The sequence below is a fragment of the Gastrolobium bilobum genome, unplaced genomic scaffold (genome assembly GCF_033153095.1).
Source record: "Gastrolobium bilobum isolate Gb01-03AN ecotype WA unplaced genomic scaffold, APGP_CSIRO_Gbil_v1 utg143244, whole genome shotgun sequence".
In the NCBI taxonomy this organism is placed as follows: Eukaryota; Viridiplantae; Streptophyta; class Magnoliopsida; order Fabales; family Fabaceae; genus Gastrolobium; species Gastrolobium bilobum.
In genome coordinates, this window is record NW_026898363.1 from 36,525 (window position 1) to 52,823 (window position 16,299).

Genomic DNA, 16,299 nt, shown 5'->3' on the forward strand with positions numbered 1-16,299 from the left:
ATGAATCCTATCTTATATTCTAAGACAAACCCATTCTTTGGCAAGTCCGCTGACGTGTCGCTTCCTCCTTCACTTTCAGCTTTGCATTTACAGTTACACTACGAAATTTTAAAAACTTTCCTTCTTTGGTAAATCAGTGAATAAAAAAATATAAAAGAAAATCTAATTTTCAATGAAAATCGATGGACAAGATTTCATAACTCAAATCAATAGTCAAGATTTGTTATAAATTGTAGGTGGCAGACAACTCATTTAAATTTGAATTTTGTAGTTGAAAGTTTAAATTTAAATTTTGAAATCTGAATGGTGGCAGACAACTCATTTAATGTTGAGCTACTTTCTCCATTGGAATTGTTAAAAAATTTAAAAATTGCATCTGCTTCTATGTATTCTATGCGAATGCTTGGGGCGATTTTCTTCTTTTGTTCATTTTTTCTTTTTTTGCCTCTGTCGCATGTCAGCTGTTCAAACATACACCCTCAACGAAATAGCTTCTTCGTCCTCTCTTTTTTCGTCTTACGAATATGTTTTCAAAATATGATTTTCTGAAGGATGTCAATCCTGCCAAGGAGGACTGGAGGATTACGGTGAAGGTGGTTCGGGCTTGGAAAGTTCCGAACTATCAATGTAGAGATTTTGACGACAATGTTGAAATGGTTTTATTGGATGAACAGGTAGTTGTCTGCATTTTTTAAATCTTCCATCTTTGTTCTGATCATTTTAATTAACGTTATTCATGGGGGTTGGCTACGTTCTTTTGTAGGGTGGTAGGATCCACGCCACTGTCAAAGGTTCTTTGCCGGTGCGGAAGAAAATCCATGAAGGAGAGTGATATTTTATAAAAAAATTTGGAGTTTGATTCAATAGCGATGTGTTCAGGCCAACCAAGCATCAGTATCGTTTGTCCTTCAACTTGAGGACTGATGTTAAATCGATTGTTGATTGTGATCTTACTTGGAGTCAATGTGATTTTTTTTGATTATAACATCATTGAGAAAGAATCATCTGACTCTCCTTATTTAGTGGGTAATATATTTTTCCTAACTGTTTTCATTTTTTAATTTTTGCATTTTTTTTACGAACTCTTTGCTGCCCTTTTTTTTTTTTGTAGACGTCATTGGTTTAATTTCAGGAATTGGGGAAGTTTGCGAACGTGTAGTTTCTGGTAGGAAAACGAAAATGGTTGTGTTAGAGCTTGACAACTAGAGGTATTTGAAATGTTAGAGTTAGATAGAAAAACAAAAAAAATGAACGATTTGTTAGCTTATATGTTTCGTGTGTAACGTTGTTCTTGCTGCAACTCATATGTAGGGGTCACAAGCTGGAATGCACTTTTTGGGAGCATTATGTGGATGAGGTGCAATCATTTTTGGAAAACAGCGACACTCCTCATAACATCTTAATAGTTCAGCTGGGAAGGATCAAATATTTTAGGGGTATGTTTTTTTTTTCTGTTTTTATTGGTTATACTCATAACGTCGTAATCGTTTTTGTTTCCATTATGACATTTGTATTATGATTTTATTCGATTTTTTCTATTTAATAGGTAAGGTCGGTTTAACCAATACAAAATACACAACAAAGATTGTCATTGATTCAAAGGTGCCAGAGATTGTTGAGTTCAAAAAACGGTGTGATATTTCTTCTCGAACATAATTTATTCTGATAGTGTTTATTTGGTTATTCACTTACAGTGTTAACAATTTTTTCTTTATAGTCTTTCAACTGATGGTGTGGAAAGTAGTATGAGGTTGACTCAGTTGTCTACTCAGTCCTCATATTCGTTCGAAAATGATTTTCTTAAGGAGACTGAAAAGAAGTCTATCAGTGATGTTAAGCTTTGTGGTGAGGTAAATATTTTAAGTCTGTTAATCTCTTTTCTTGAATTATATCAACTCTGTATTCTTGTGTTTCATTTTTTAGTGTGATGACTGTATTTAAGGTTACGACATGCATCACGTATGGGACTATACAATCTATTGAGAGCAAATACAACTGGTGGTACAAGTCTTGCAAGAAATGTCCATTTTCTGTTTGTGAGGATTTTGATAAGTGGTACTGTAAGAATTGCCAAAAATATTGGGATGATTATTATCCAAGGTAATATGTTGTTCTTGGTCTATAATTTTTCTTTAATCCATCACGTTGATATTTGTTGCTGATATACAATTTCGCAATACTATAGATTTAGTGTTCAGGTCAGAGTTGTGGATAACACTGATTCTGCATCATTTCTTCTGTTAGATCGAGACTGTGTTACATTGTTGGGAATATCTGCTGGTGAACCGCGCGAGCGACATTTTAAGAGGGTGTGTATTATCAATCCTATTAAATGCTTAACATATTTTTTTTTTTGTCGTTTATTGATCACTGTTAGCGCTGGAATTTGATAACATTTTGTATCCTTTTTATTTCTTTTGTTTTACTTTTTTGTTTTTTGTTTTTTTATAGGGTGCGGATTTGGATCAATTTCCAGAAGAACAAAATGTTTTGAATGAGAAGTCAATGCTGTTTAAGATAAATGTGAAGCAGAAAGATCTAAACTCAATGTTCATTAAGTCTCTGATCGATCCAAATGTAGGCTGCATATTTATTTTTGTTGGATGTCCAACTTTCTTAATCTTTTTTTCTTGGCTGTTCTTTGTTGTTGTATATCATAGGAGGAAACAAATTTTGATACTGCTCGCGAAAACAAAATTGTATCGTCGGAACCTGAAAAGGCTGCGGTAGCCCATTATTTGAATTAAAATTTATGTTCTGAACAAAAAAAATTCATAACATCTTGACGTACTGTTTATTTTTATTTTTTTTTACAAAACTATAGGATGTTAAGAGTCAGACCTGTGATAGTGCTGACGTTGGTGATGTTTCTCTTACTATGTTGACACCAATGATTAATTCTCATTGTTCTATTGCTGGAGAATTTAATTTTTCAGCTGTCCGAACTGCGAAAGAAATAAAGCTTGAAAAGGAGTTACATATTTTCTGATTTATATTTGTGTTTGTAAAAATTGGCATCAATTTTTTTTTTATCTTACTATATTGTTTAAACCATTTCATTTGCTTGCGCAAAGTTGAGATGCTCATCACTGGTTTTTTTTAAATGTTTATAATCAAATGATTAATCCAATCTTTGATTATGTTTTGGTTCGTCTTTTAAATGTTTAACTTTACAAGTTCGATTTTACTCAAACAAAGACTGAGTAAACAAAAATTATAATCTGACTCATTGAATAATTCAAAAAACATATCTTAACAACTGATAGTATATCGTTTTGGAAATTTAGATGTCAACAAATCTTAACATATTATTTCTTTCTGTTTCTTTTCTTTTCTTTCTACATTGTCATTTTTTGAATTTAAATTTGAATTTGGAAGACGGTGTATTGGGGAACATCTATCATCAAAACGCTGCATCTAATCTACTGTTTACTCAACGTAGGAATTAATCAAATCTCTAACTACTAAAAACATCCCAACCTACGATTTAAATCTAAAAAAGTTTAAATTTGATTCAATCTTTTGGTTCTTATGGATAGATATTTAAAGTTGGAAATTTTATTGACCTTGATTCAGTGTAATTCAAAAAATTACTTTTTTGTTATCAAAAAAAAAAAAAAATTACTTTTTTTCAAAAAAAAAAAAAACAAATCTTATATTCTAAAGGAATGTCATTCTTTGGCAAATTTGCTGACGCGTCGCTTTCTCCTTCACTTTCAGCTTGATGTTCACACTACAAAATATTTAAAACCTTTCATTATTTGGTAAAAAATAATAAAAAGAAAAATATTAAATAAAATCAAATTTGTAATTAAATTCAATTGAGAAAATATGTTAACAATTGTTGGTGGCAGACAACTCATTTAATGTCCTTCTACTTTTTGCATTGGAATTTCCAAATTAATAATATCTAACTGCTTTCTGAAATCTTGATTTTCAATTTTGAATTTTAAATTTGAATTTGAATTTTGAATTTGAATTTGAATTTTAAAGGGTGGGAAAACATTTGAAAAATTGTTGGTGGCAGACAACTCATTTACTATCTCATTACTTTTTTTTGCAGACATTATTCCATTACTTTCTACATGGATAATTGTTAACCATATTAATGCTGCATAAAAAAATACTATTTTCTTAAAAAAATCAATTAACATATATATATATATTTCGTAAACAACATAAATATTTTTAATATATATATATATATATATGAATCTAATCTAAAAATTATAAATTAAAAGATAAAAAAAATTCTTTTTTCGAATAATATGTAAAATTAATAAAAAAATTACATCTATCATTCTGTATAAAATAAAATATAAAAATTTAATAACTATAAAAATGAATGACCATTCAGTGACCACTGACCATTCAACTCCTGCATCGTAAAAAGATGTTGGCCATTAAGTATTTTACGGACTATTTTAATGTTTCTCATTACTTTTTGCAAAAAAAAATTGTTAAGCTTATTAATAATATTATTTATTATATCTATTGGGGGGAATATTTAATGTATATCATTCAAACTTTTTAAATTTGAATTATAAACTTGATAGGTGGGAAAAGAGTATAAAACAAAAACTGAAATTATCAAAAATTGGAATTTGATTAAACAGAGTATTCTAATTTCGTTTGTTCTAATGACCGTGTTTCTAACACACACACACACACACATATATATATATATACTAGTTGATTACCCGTGTGATGCATGGGGAAAAAAAACCGGTTTGTTTGTCCCGTAAACGAATTAATAAGAAAATCGATTTGTTCGTATGACATAAACGTGTAACTTTTAAGGTAGGAACAAAAAAAAGAATATAATAATTTAAACACAGTAAATTCCATGGTTGACAACAAAATCTCCAATAAAAAAATATAAATGTCATGTTGACAGCAATATAATAAGAAATATGCCCAACCGATACTCACAACAGTTGTAAAATATCGTCCGCCATGCACTATTAGTATTTGCTGCTGTTCGAAATGAATCATAAACAATATATAAACAATATTTGGAAAAGAAAAAATTATTGAAGGGAATTATATAGTTTAGGCAGATGAATAATTCAGAATTACAATGAAAAACCTTTGACTCTGAAAAATGACAAGGAATAATATACTGATTGTGCCTCGAATACTGAATCTGCATAACAATAAAAAATTAGCAGAAAAATAGGCATAACAACTAAAGGAAATCAACAAAGAAGATAGATTCTCTACAATATGACAAACAAAAGCAACTTATCAAAGTCTGCATACGAAGAAATATATTTATTTATAGTGACTGAAAAAAAAAAGCAGCTTATGTTCATAGTGAAAGGAGTAAAAAAGAAGTGCAACTTATGTTCATAGTAAGCATTGTAAAAAGAAATGAACAACAAAGAAACTTTTGTAACAGAAAATAAACATACGAACCATGAACAGGTCGAAGGATAGCGTTTCACACTTACCAGTAAAGGGAGACAACACACGACAGCCTGAGGTCGAAGAATCACTCAGAATATTTTTTAAATGGTCCGTCCTTCTTCTCTTATTTTGGGGAGTTTGGAAATCTGATTGATGTTTATTCATGACAGCGCCCAACTTGCTTGGAAGAACTTTTGATTAAGAGAAAAGAGAAGATAAATTAAGAACTTTTTAAACTCTCCTTTATATGTATATAGACGTGCTTCAACGGAAAAGTGAAGAGAAAAGAGAGATACTCCCAAATATACCAAAAAAATAGAAAAGAAAAGTCCGCGAGATCAAAAAAACTCAGTGTGCGGAAATGACAGTGCCGTATTCGAATTGCAGGATGGAATTAAGATACATAGGACAAACGTCATTAAGATAGAAGTCATTTAAAATTTAAAATTGATGGTCAGAACATGTGCGCTTTCACTTTATAGTTTTGGGTAATAAAAATTTAAAATTTACAAAATTACTTATTCGTAAAATTATAAATTTTAATTACTTATTCGGTAATTTAATTAAATATATGTTTTGCTTTTTGAGGGAGTAAAAGTCATTTCATCAATGCGTCGCAATTTCTGGTCATGAAAGACAAATGTTGTAACACCCCGTGTATACCCGGAATATTAACATTACATCGTATTAAGCGGTGCTTAATTAAAAATACGGAATATTCTTTTTCTTTTCAATTATGACGTCATTATCCATTACCAACTTGATTACTTAATCAATTTCACAAAATAACGTCTGTATGTAAATTGCAATAAAACATCTACTGAAATACCTCAATATATATAGATAAAGTGTGTATCTAAATCACGGCATTGCATCAAGTAATCCGGACAATATCCTGATACATTATTACAACTCCAAAAGACTCAAGACATAATCAAGACATAACAATACTATGTGTCATGGACAATCCCCATGCTCACCAAATAAACATAGTAAACAACGAGTCTCAGCATAAAACTCCATAAACATAACTGAAGCTATAAGCATATAAACAACATGCAAATCCAGCATCCAATCATGGCAGCATAATATAACAGCAATCTAACTCAGCTCCGGCCTCTTGCCGCCTGAGGTCTCAACATTACTTGACCCTGAAATAAGAATTCCCCAAACGTGGGGTGAGATCTCTAAACTAGAAATCTCAGTAAGACAAGGGGTCCTCAAGGATCTTCCACCCCAAGCTCACTTACATGTGCAATATAAGTTCTAAAAGCATTTATATCATTATCAGTTCCAAAACTATGTAGTGCAACAGATATCTATGGCATGTGTGTAATCACTATCTACTGGCCAGAGAAATGTAGGAATACGTCTATTCCCTACATGTAGTACAAGGAACACCGCTTGCACCAAACCCACAGCCTCACCCTCTTGTATGTTCTACATACTTAGGCTTACCGTATAGGTGGAACACCTCCATGCATATCAACAAGGCACTAACATACAATAGCTCAACAGCATTTCCAAAACATCAAAAGCATGTAACACAACATGCATATACCATATCCCCATGGGACATGGTGGAACCACAACATGGCTAAACCGAGGACACGAAAGCTTACCTCTAAGCTAGCTATCCAATGCCACAAGATCAAAGTCCAATCACAGCAGATCACAATCTGATATGGACCAAATATAAATCAATAAACATGTACCACATGCATACAAATTAAAGACAACGCCTTTTCATTACGTTTTCAAGTCTTAAAGCTTACCTCTAAGCTAGCTATCCAATGCCACAAGATCAAAGTCCAATCACAGCAGATCACAATCTGATATGGACCAAATATAAATCAATAAACATGTACCACATGCATACAAATTAAAGACAACGCCTTTTCATTACGTTTTCAAGTCTTAAAGCTTCCAACAAAGCCACAAGCCCTTAATCCCATGATTCTGGCTTAGTCCATTAAATGCAGAAGTTCAACTTCATCAATCTAGGGTCCATAATCCCCCAATAGCCTACTGTACACTCAACACAGCTACTGTTCTATGAAATCCCAGAATATCCGGATATTCCTCGGGACCATATCCGGATATGCAATATCCGGATATCTCACTGTCCATATCTGGATATGCAATATCCGGATATACAGATTCACATATCCGAATATCCAATATCCGGATATCCCAAAACCACATATCTGGATATCCAATATCCGGATATCTGTTCGACAAATATCCGGATATTTCACGAAAGAATGCAGTTTCTGCATTTTCGTGAAGATATCCCTTAAAGGTTCCCTTTTTACCGATTTTAAACATATAATCATGCATTTCTAGGCGTGTTCAACATTACCCAACAACAAGTTATCATCTTTTAGTCATTAGATGCTTCAAGGTACCATTTTTAAGCCTTAAAACTCAAGTTAAAGGTTGGTACAACATACCAAGGCTCGAAACTCAGAATGGAGATGCTCTTGGAGCTCAACACAGTCCCTTAAGTCTGACTCAAGGAAGATGCACGAAAATGAACAAGAAGGTAGGTCTTTCACTCAACAAGAAGGCATCTTGGAGCATCAAAATGCCAACAAAAGGTCACACCCCTCAAGAACAGAAAACACAGCTCTCTCACACCTCTCACAGCAGCTGGACACTCACTAAAAGGCTCTCCTTTCACTCAACAATGATGCTCTCAAGTGTTTACAAGAAGAAAAGAGATGGATCAATGCTCAAAGGTCCCAACTTGGCTCAAGAGAAGGTGAAGGAGGCCAATGGAACAGTGCTCAAGCAACTGGTCAGCCTCTTCTCACGCAGGAATTCTGGTATCTAGGGCAATGTGCCCTTAGTAAGTGTATTTATAGCCAAAACTCACTTATGCACACAGTATTAACTTTAATTGCTACGCTTAGCATTTTAATCCCAAACTTTGGATTCTGAAACTACATAATTTTCTAAGAATTATCATATTTTTATTATATTTTTCTGAGCACATTTCTGGTACGCGCTTTTCAAAGACAGTACCGGTTTCTAGCACCAGTTCTCATTATTTGGACTTGAAACTCGTTTTAAAAGTCCAACATATTATTCTAGTAATTATCATGCACTTATTTTAATTTTCCGGGGTACTTTTTCGGTACGCATTTATACCGACTAGTAGAACCGGTATTTGCACTTTTCTTCCGAAAAATGACTTTCCGCATTCTAACCCACTTATTATGATTATTAAGCCTCATAAATAATTATTAGGGTCAATTATGGAATCATTTCCTAATTTTGTATAAATAATTAACTAAATACCTTAATTAACGGTGCGAGTTTTTACAAATGTCATTATCTGTTTCAACGTTTAAAAACAAAATAACTATATAATAAAAAAAATGTAGGCGTTTTGAGCTTCAGATGCGTCCTAGTTCTTGCGCGTAAAGATTAAAATTCGATTTTTAATAGAAATTTTTTTCCCACCATGCATATTTAAATTTAAAATTTTAAACCATTTCAAATTTCAGATCAGACGACCAATTCCAACATAAAAAGCAATTAAAACAACTGATTATCCAATTAAAATTTCGAATTTCAAAACCATATTTATTTATTAATTATTCTTTTATGTCTGCCACCACAAATGGTCATTTAATTATTCGATTTAAATTTTAAAATTCAATTTTTAAAAGAAATTCTTTTCCCACCATCCATATTTAAATTCAAAATTTCAAACCATTTCAAGTTTTGAATTTCAGATCAGACGACCAATTCCAACATAAAAAGCAATTAAAACACCTGATTATCCAATTAAAATTTCGAATTTCAAAACCATATTTATTAATTAATTATTGTTTTATGTCTTCTACCACAAATGGTCATTTAATTATTCGATTTACAAATTAAAATTGGATTTTTAAAGAAATTCTTTTCCCACCATCCATATTTAAATTCAAAATTTTAAACCATTTCAAATTTCGAATTTTAGATCAGATGACCAATTCCAACATAAAAAGCAATTAAAACAGCTAATTTCTTTTTGGATACCAATGTGATGGGCAGTGGGACATTCAATGTCTTGTCTGCCACCACAAATGGTCATTTAATTATTCGATTTAAAGATTAAAATTCGATTTTTAAAAGAATTTCTTTTCCCACCATCCATTTTAAATTCAAAATTTTAAACCATTTCAAATTTTGAATTTCAGATCAGACGACTAATTCCAACATAAAAAGCAATTAAAACACTTGATTATCCAATTAAAATTTCGAATTTTAAAATCATATTTATTAATTAATTATTCTTTTATATCTGCCACCACAAACGGTCATTTAATTATTCAATTTAAAAATTAAAATTCGATTTTTAAAAGAAATTCTTTTCCCACCATCCATATTTAAATACAAAATTTTAAACGATTTCAAATTTCGAATTTCAGATCAGACGACCAATTCCAACATAAATATCAATTAAAACACCTTATTATCTAATTTATTTTGTCTGTCATCTCTCTTGATTATTGATTGTTATGATATATACTTTTTAATTAAGTTTTTGTTTAAATAATAAGATATTTGATTGTATTAAATGCAGTTCAATTCAATTTACCAAATATACACAATGAAAATAGATGAATTTAAATTTTAAATTTTATTAAAAAATAAAAATTAAAAAATGACATTTATCGTTCCGTAAAAATTAAATAATAAAATTTAATCACTGCAAAAAAGGTTTTAATTTAATATATAACAAACAAATTAATAATACCACAACTTTCTGCATCGAAAATTGTTAAACCTATTAATAATATTTGTTATTATGTAATTAAACTAATGAATGGTCTTTTGATATTATCCTATTCAACTATAAAGTGTTTGATAGAATATTAAACGTATCAACTCAAATATTTTCCAACTCTTTATCTCTTATATATGTCACAAATACACAAACCACAAAGAGTCAATTTAAAGGCAACTGTAAAATATATAGATATATAGTAATCTAGATGCAACTATAAGAACAATTTTGTGTTGCTAAACATAAGAAACATATTACATGCTAATATATAAAATTCTGACAGTTAGAAGTGACAAGTTGGGCCCGGCCCGGAGGGCTTGCCCATCAACTTATTTTTATAATTAAATTAAATTTTTATCATTATTCTTTTATAATTAAATTCCTAAATCTGATTTCAATTTTTGAAAATATAAATTTGTAAAATTCAAAATACTCACGATACAAATCCTTGCAAAAAAATTATTATTTACATAAAATGTTGATAGTTAAAGATTACAAACTGGGCTTGGCCTGAGGGCCTGCCCGCCCCGCCTGCAACCAAGTTTTTATAATTAAATTAAGATTTCACTATTCTTCTTTTATAATTAAATTCCTAAATCCGATTTCAATATTTGTAAATACAAATTTGTAAAATTTCAAATACAAACGACACAAATCCTTGCAAAAATAATAATTATTTCTTATTATTTTATAAATATAATTGTAATAAATGAAAGTTTATCTCTAAGATAAAATATAAAAACCTAAATGCAACTATAAGAACCTTTTTTATAGATAAATATAAAAACTTATTACATGTTGATAGTTAGATGTGGCAAATTGGGCCTCGGCCCGCAGGGCCGGCCCACCAACATATTTTTATAATTAAATTAAAATTTTATCCTTCTTCTTTTATAATTAAATTCCTAAATCTGATTTTAATTTTTGTAAATACAAATTTGTAAAATTTTAAATGCTAACGACACAAATCGTTGAAAAAACAATTATTTATTATTATTTTGTAAATCTTTTGTAATAAATGAAAGTCCATCTCTGAGATAAAATATAAAAATCTAAATGCAACTATAAGAATATTTTTTGTGGATAAATATAAAAATCTATTACATGTTGATAGTTAGAGGTGGCAAACTAGGTTCGGCCCGGAGGGCCGACCCACCAACTTATTTTTATAATTAAATTAATATTTCATACTTCTTCTTTTATAATTAAATTCCTATTTATCAAAAAAAATAAAAAAATTCCTAAATCTGATTTTTATTTTTGTAAATTCAAATTTTAAAATTCAAAATACTAAAGACACAAATCCTTGCAAAAAAATAATTATTTATTATTATTTTATAAATATGATTGTAATAAATGAATGTCCATCTCTGAGATAAAATATAAAAACTTAGATGCAACTATAAGAATTTTTTTATGTGGATAAATATAAAAATGTATTACATGCTGGTATATAATGCTGACAATTAGAGGTTGCAAACTGGACTCGGTCCGGAGGACCAACCCGCCAATATTTTTTTATAATTAAATTAAAATTTTACCTTTTTCTTTTATAATTAAATTTATAATTCTGATTTTAATTTTTGTAAATACGAATTTGAAAAATTCCAAATACTAACGACACAAATCTTTGCAAAAAATATTTAAGCATTATTATTTTGTAAATTTCATCTTTCTAAATGAAAGTTCATCTCTGGAAAATACTGAAAGAAGATGAGTAAAACTTTGTAATTTTTGAATGACTACATGACAAGGTAAAATGTAGCAATATACTTTTATGTGTTGCGTTAAGAGTGAATCGCAGAAAGGATTTTATAACTTTTGCAAGTATACGTTACGCATCTTTCTTATTACCTTGATGTCAAGCTCAACATTTAAATTTTTTTATTACAAATACATTATATTAAGTTGCAAATCACTCGGATATTTTGAATTTTAATTAAGTCTTTATTAATTATTTTATTTTATTTTATCATCATCGTGTTAGTAATACATGTTTTGTTACCTGCATATGTGAATATATTTTGTAGTGCAGCTCAGCATCGTTATTTAATTTGAGACTGAAGAAAGATATGTCTTTTTTGTTTGTTCTTACATCATGCTATTAAATTTTAACAAAAAATATTATTCATAATATTTATTTTAAATTTAGGTAAACTTTTACGAGACAAACAAATCGATTTTTTCCCTTGTGCATCGGCACGAGTAATACACTAGTTATTATTACTGATCAGACCAAATATAATACGGGCTGGCCAATATGTATTGGGCCTAATCACACATGGTTGAGACAGAGATGAAGTTCTTTGCCTTTGGGCTTAGAGTTGTTGTTGAGGATCAGTACGCCTCTGTCCTTTGCTATCGCGGTGAATCCGAATGGGGGGTACCTGCGAAGAAACTCCGATGCTTAAGTCAGTATTAGAGGCAAATGTATGTATGTGATAATGAAAATAGATAGATGTACCTGGGTGTGTACCATCTGCTTATACAACAGTATGATGCCGCCTTCATGAGGCGGTATGGCTTCTGATTGGCCCTATTTGGGATGCAGGTCAGATTAGGACCTAAGTAACCTTATTTCCTTAGTACTAGGTTACCTGAGTAGAGTCACGGTGAGCTGGAGCTGTCCTCTATTTATTAGTTTCAAGGCGCGGTTAGCTTGCCTTGGTTCTTAAGTTAGCTTCCTTATTTCTGAGGATCTTATATCAAAGGGCGGTTTCATGCGCAATAGGAGCATCGCATCTTTCCATGCGCAAAGGGGTTATCGTGTCTTGCCATGCGCAAAGGGGTTATCGCGTCTTGCCATGCCAAAGGGGTTATCGCGTCTAGCCTTATGCGCGATGTTAACCATCGCGCTTTGCTCTGTACCCTTCATAAGATTGGGCCTCCTTGCATATTATTGGGCCTCTAATGAGCCTACTATATTTTATCCAGATCAGTTGCCCCCTAGCTTGCAGTTTTGTCATGGGGCAAAGCTGTGAGATATACGTGTTTGTGCGCGATATATTCATCTCGCATGTCTTTTTTGACATCCGCAGTAATCATGTTAAAGTGTCATCATGACTTTTAGCCGCTTAAAGATGGTGGATTAGACGTTAACTGTCAGAAGCATTTAATGCCATAGAGATTACGTGGGTGTTTAATGGTAAGCGTGGTTGGTTTTGAAGTGTAAACGTTTTACCTTCTTTCCACGTGTCCCTGTAAAACCGTTTAACTCAACACGTTTTGTGACCTTCGGACTATCCGTTTGATACAACCTTTCATATTTGTACTGAGTTATTCGGTTTGGAGGGAAAATATGTCACTAAGACCGTGAGAAATCCTCTGTATGTCAGTGCTTGCTGATTTCTTCTGCTTTTCTGGTGTTGACACGTCCTGCTCATGGTTAGCTTATCCGAAGTATAAATCTCAGGTATGTTCTTCATCCTGCTTTATTACCTCATTTTTTTATCGTTTTAAGTTTGGGATATGTCTGATTATCGCAAATCTGTGAATTTTATCAGATTAACCGAACGGTCTGGCTCGTCCAGTCCTTCTTCTAATTCACTACCTAGATCAAGGTCATTGGAAACTAGGGAAGTATGGCGTACTGATAAGTATGCCACTCCCTTTTCTAACATTTTTGTAAATGATAGCCGTTTTCCTTCTCGACGGTTTGAGGTTGGTTCATCTTCACGACCCTTGAATCGCGAAAACGTGAAAACTCGTTCTCAACAGAGTTCATCATTGTTCCCAAAGATTTCCTTTAGAATGTATGGTCCCATTTTGATTTCAAGTGATTCGTCTTCAAGTTCTGAATGTAGTGATAAGTCTGTAGATACAGTAAACCCTAAACCATCCTCTCCAAATTGTTTGCGCGATACTTCGTCTCCCATCGCGCAAGATTATCGTGGTCAAAAGAGTCCAAGTCCCTTACCTTTAAATGTAATATATCCAGCAGGGTATCCTTTTAAGAAAAGGAATTTTGATGATTATAATTCTGCATTTGTTGTCTCTGCTTCCTCTAACTCGTCTTCTTCTACTACTGATTCTTCTTCTTCTGAATCTGATTTTGTTTCCCCTCAAATCAAGGAAATTATGGCGAGACACGATGCTAATGACAAGAAGAAACAAAAGTTGAATCCTGATTCTAAGAAGAAAGTTTTATATATTGATCCTGAAGTAGAATCCCCAGTCAAGCGTAATCTGCGGATGAAGAATCCCTAAGTTGGGTAGCAGATACGGTACTGGATACTTCTTCCATATTCTACTCGCCAGAAGAATTGGCGCAAGTAACAGCTGCCATCGACATTACCCCTGACAAAGCTTTTGATGATCAGTGGGAAATTAGTGTTGTGCCAAAAAATGAGCGCGTTTTCTCATCGCGCGCAGAAGGTTCCACCAGACATTTCTTTATGATGTATGCTTATTTTTTCTTGTCAATAGGAGTTCGCCTTCCTTTTTCATCTTTTGTTTGTAAGTTGCTAACATATCTGAACGTAGCGCTCTCACAATTGACCCCAAATGCTTGGGGTTTTATCAGGGTATACGAGATGGTCTGCAAGGCATATAATCTCTTTCAATCTCCAGAGTATACGAGTTGGGTGTCTTTTAGAAGTAAAGTAAAATTCTGTGAATGATATTGCCGGAAGATTAACAAGTGGACCACATAATATTTTAAAATTCATCCTACTGAAGGTGCCACCCCCTTTTTCATGGGAGAAGATAACACTCCTATCTTTCCTTTGTATTGGACCGAACATCCTGCTGATGGTGCAAATTTGGTCTATAATTTTGATGATTTGAGTGATTTGGAGCAACAGACTGTGACTGCACGAAGCAATATTCGCGCGAAGCTTCAGATACGGGTTATTTGAGCACGTACACAATTTTGAATGAATATACTGATGATGATATTCGAGCCTATTTGGGTAATTTCGACCTTTATTCGCTTGTTGAGTTTATGTATAAAGAACTTTGTGTAGTTTATGTTATAAATGTTGTATATAGCTGACGCGAACTCCTTTTGCAATGTGTTGCAGATAGTTCAATGGCAACTTCTTTGAGTAGATTGGAGTAGATAGCGGCCATGCGCGGTGTTTCAGACGCAGGTCCTTCCATCCTTACCAAACCTTCCATGTCAGCTACCGCCACTATTGCTGAATCCAGCTGGGATGCCACCGCGCGTATGAAGTCTCCGATGAAACTCCAGGTCCTCCAACTGCCCCTTAAATGTTATCCCCTCTGAAAAGGAGGTTGAAGGTGCTGGGAAGGGAAAGAAGAGGACTTTTGAGGAGATGAATGTGGGTTTTCCAGACCTTATTTATTTCGGAGATGGTTGGGAATTTGATAAGGATATGTTTGCCAAGGGCAGAGAGATAGGTTCGCGCATTGAAGTGCTACCAAGGGAAAAATGGATGGGGACGTGCGCGAAGCTGAGTATAGCGAATCAATTTATCATGTTCGTGCCTGGTAAGTAACTTTTTGTCGCTTTATAACTTTGAAAATGTGATATCAATCTCTGTGTTGTAACATATTCTATGTAGCAGGGTCTGTTGACTTCTTGAAGGGATGCATTGATGAAATGAAGAGTGATATCGCGCAGTAGCGTACAGATTTTGAGGATAAACTAAAAAAGGCTGAAGAAGAGATGGCCAAGATGAAACAAGACTTGGAGAAAAAAGATAATGCTTTGAAAGAAATGGAGATGTCCAATAAGTAATTGAAGGCAAAAAAATTGAGTTGAACAAGCGCGTCATGGAGCTGGAGGGAAATGCTGATACGGGGACAAAAGAGAAAACTCTCTTAACCAATGAGTTTAAGAAGTATCAGGATCTGTTCGAGAAAGAGGCTGAGGGAACCTACTTCAATATCATACAACAAGTGCGTTTCTTCAACCCCACAGCCAAGTTGGACAATGTTCACTATTTTTACTATATCAAGGATGGCCAACTAATGATGCTAAATGATAAAGATGAAGAAGTGGTGGTAGATTTAATCAGCGCGATGGATACAGAGACCATCACGCCATCTGTTCAAGAGCCAACCCTGCAAGGGCCAATTGCTGAAGGTGAAGATCGCGTTGAAGGGTGTTTCTTCCTGAAGATCTGTGCTATAGAACTTTGTGT

General features: G+C 32.7%; 1 protein-coding gene across 1 annotated transcript; it reads left to right on the plus strand.

Annotated features, from left to right (window-relative positions):
• The first annotated feature begins 524 nt into the window (after positions 1–524).
• Positions 525–2,989, plus strand: LOC133315355 (uncharacterized). The gene is made up of 10 exons (XM_061516961.1): positions 525–674; positions 764–828; positions 1,312–1,436; positions 1,547–1,631; positions 1,718–1,850; positions 1,943–2,100; positions 2,186–2,309; positions 2,452–2,577; positions 2,661–2,726; positions 2,825–2,989. Exons 1-10 carry the CDS (start codon positions 525–527, stop codon positions 2,987–2,989), a joined length of 1,197 nt encoding a protein of 398 aa, XP_061372945.1.
• Positions 2,990–16,299: the final 13,310 nt, after the last annotated feature.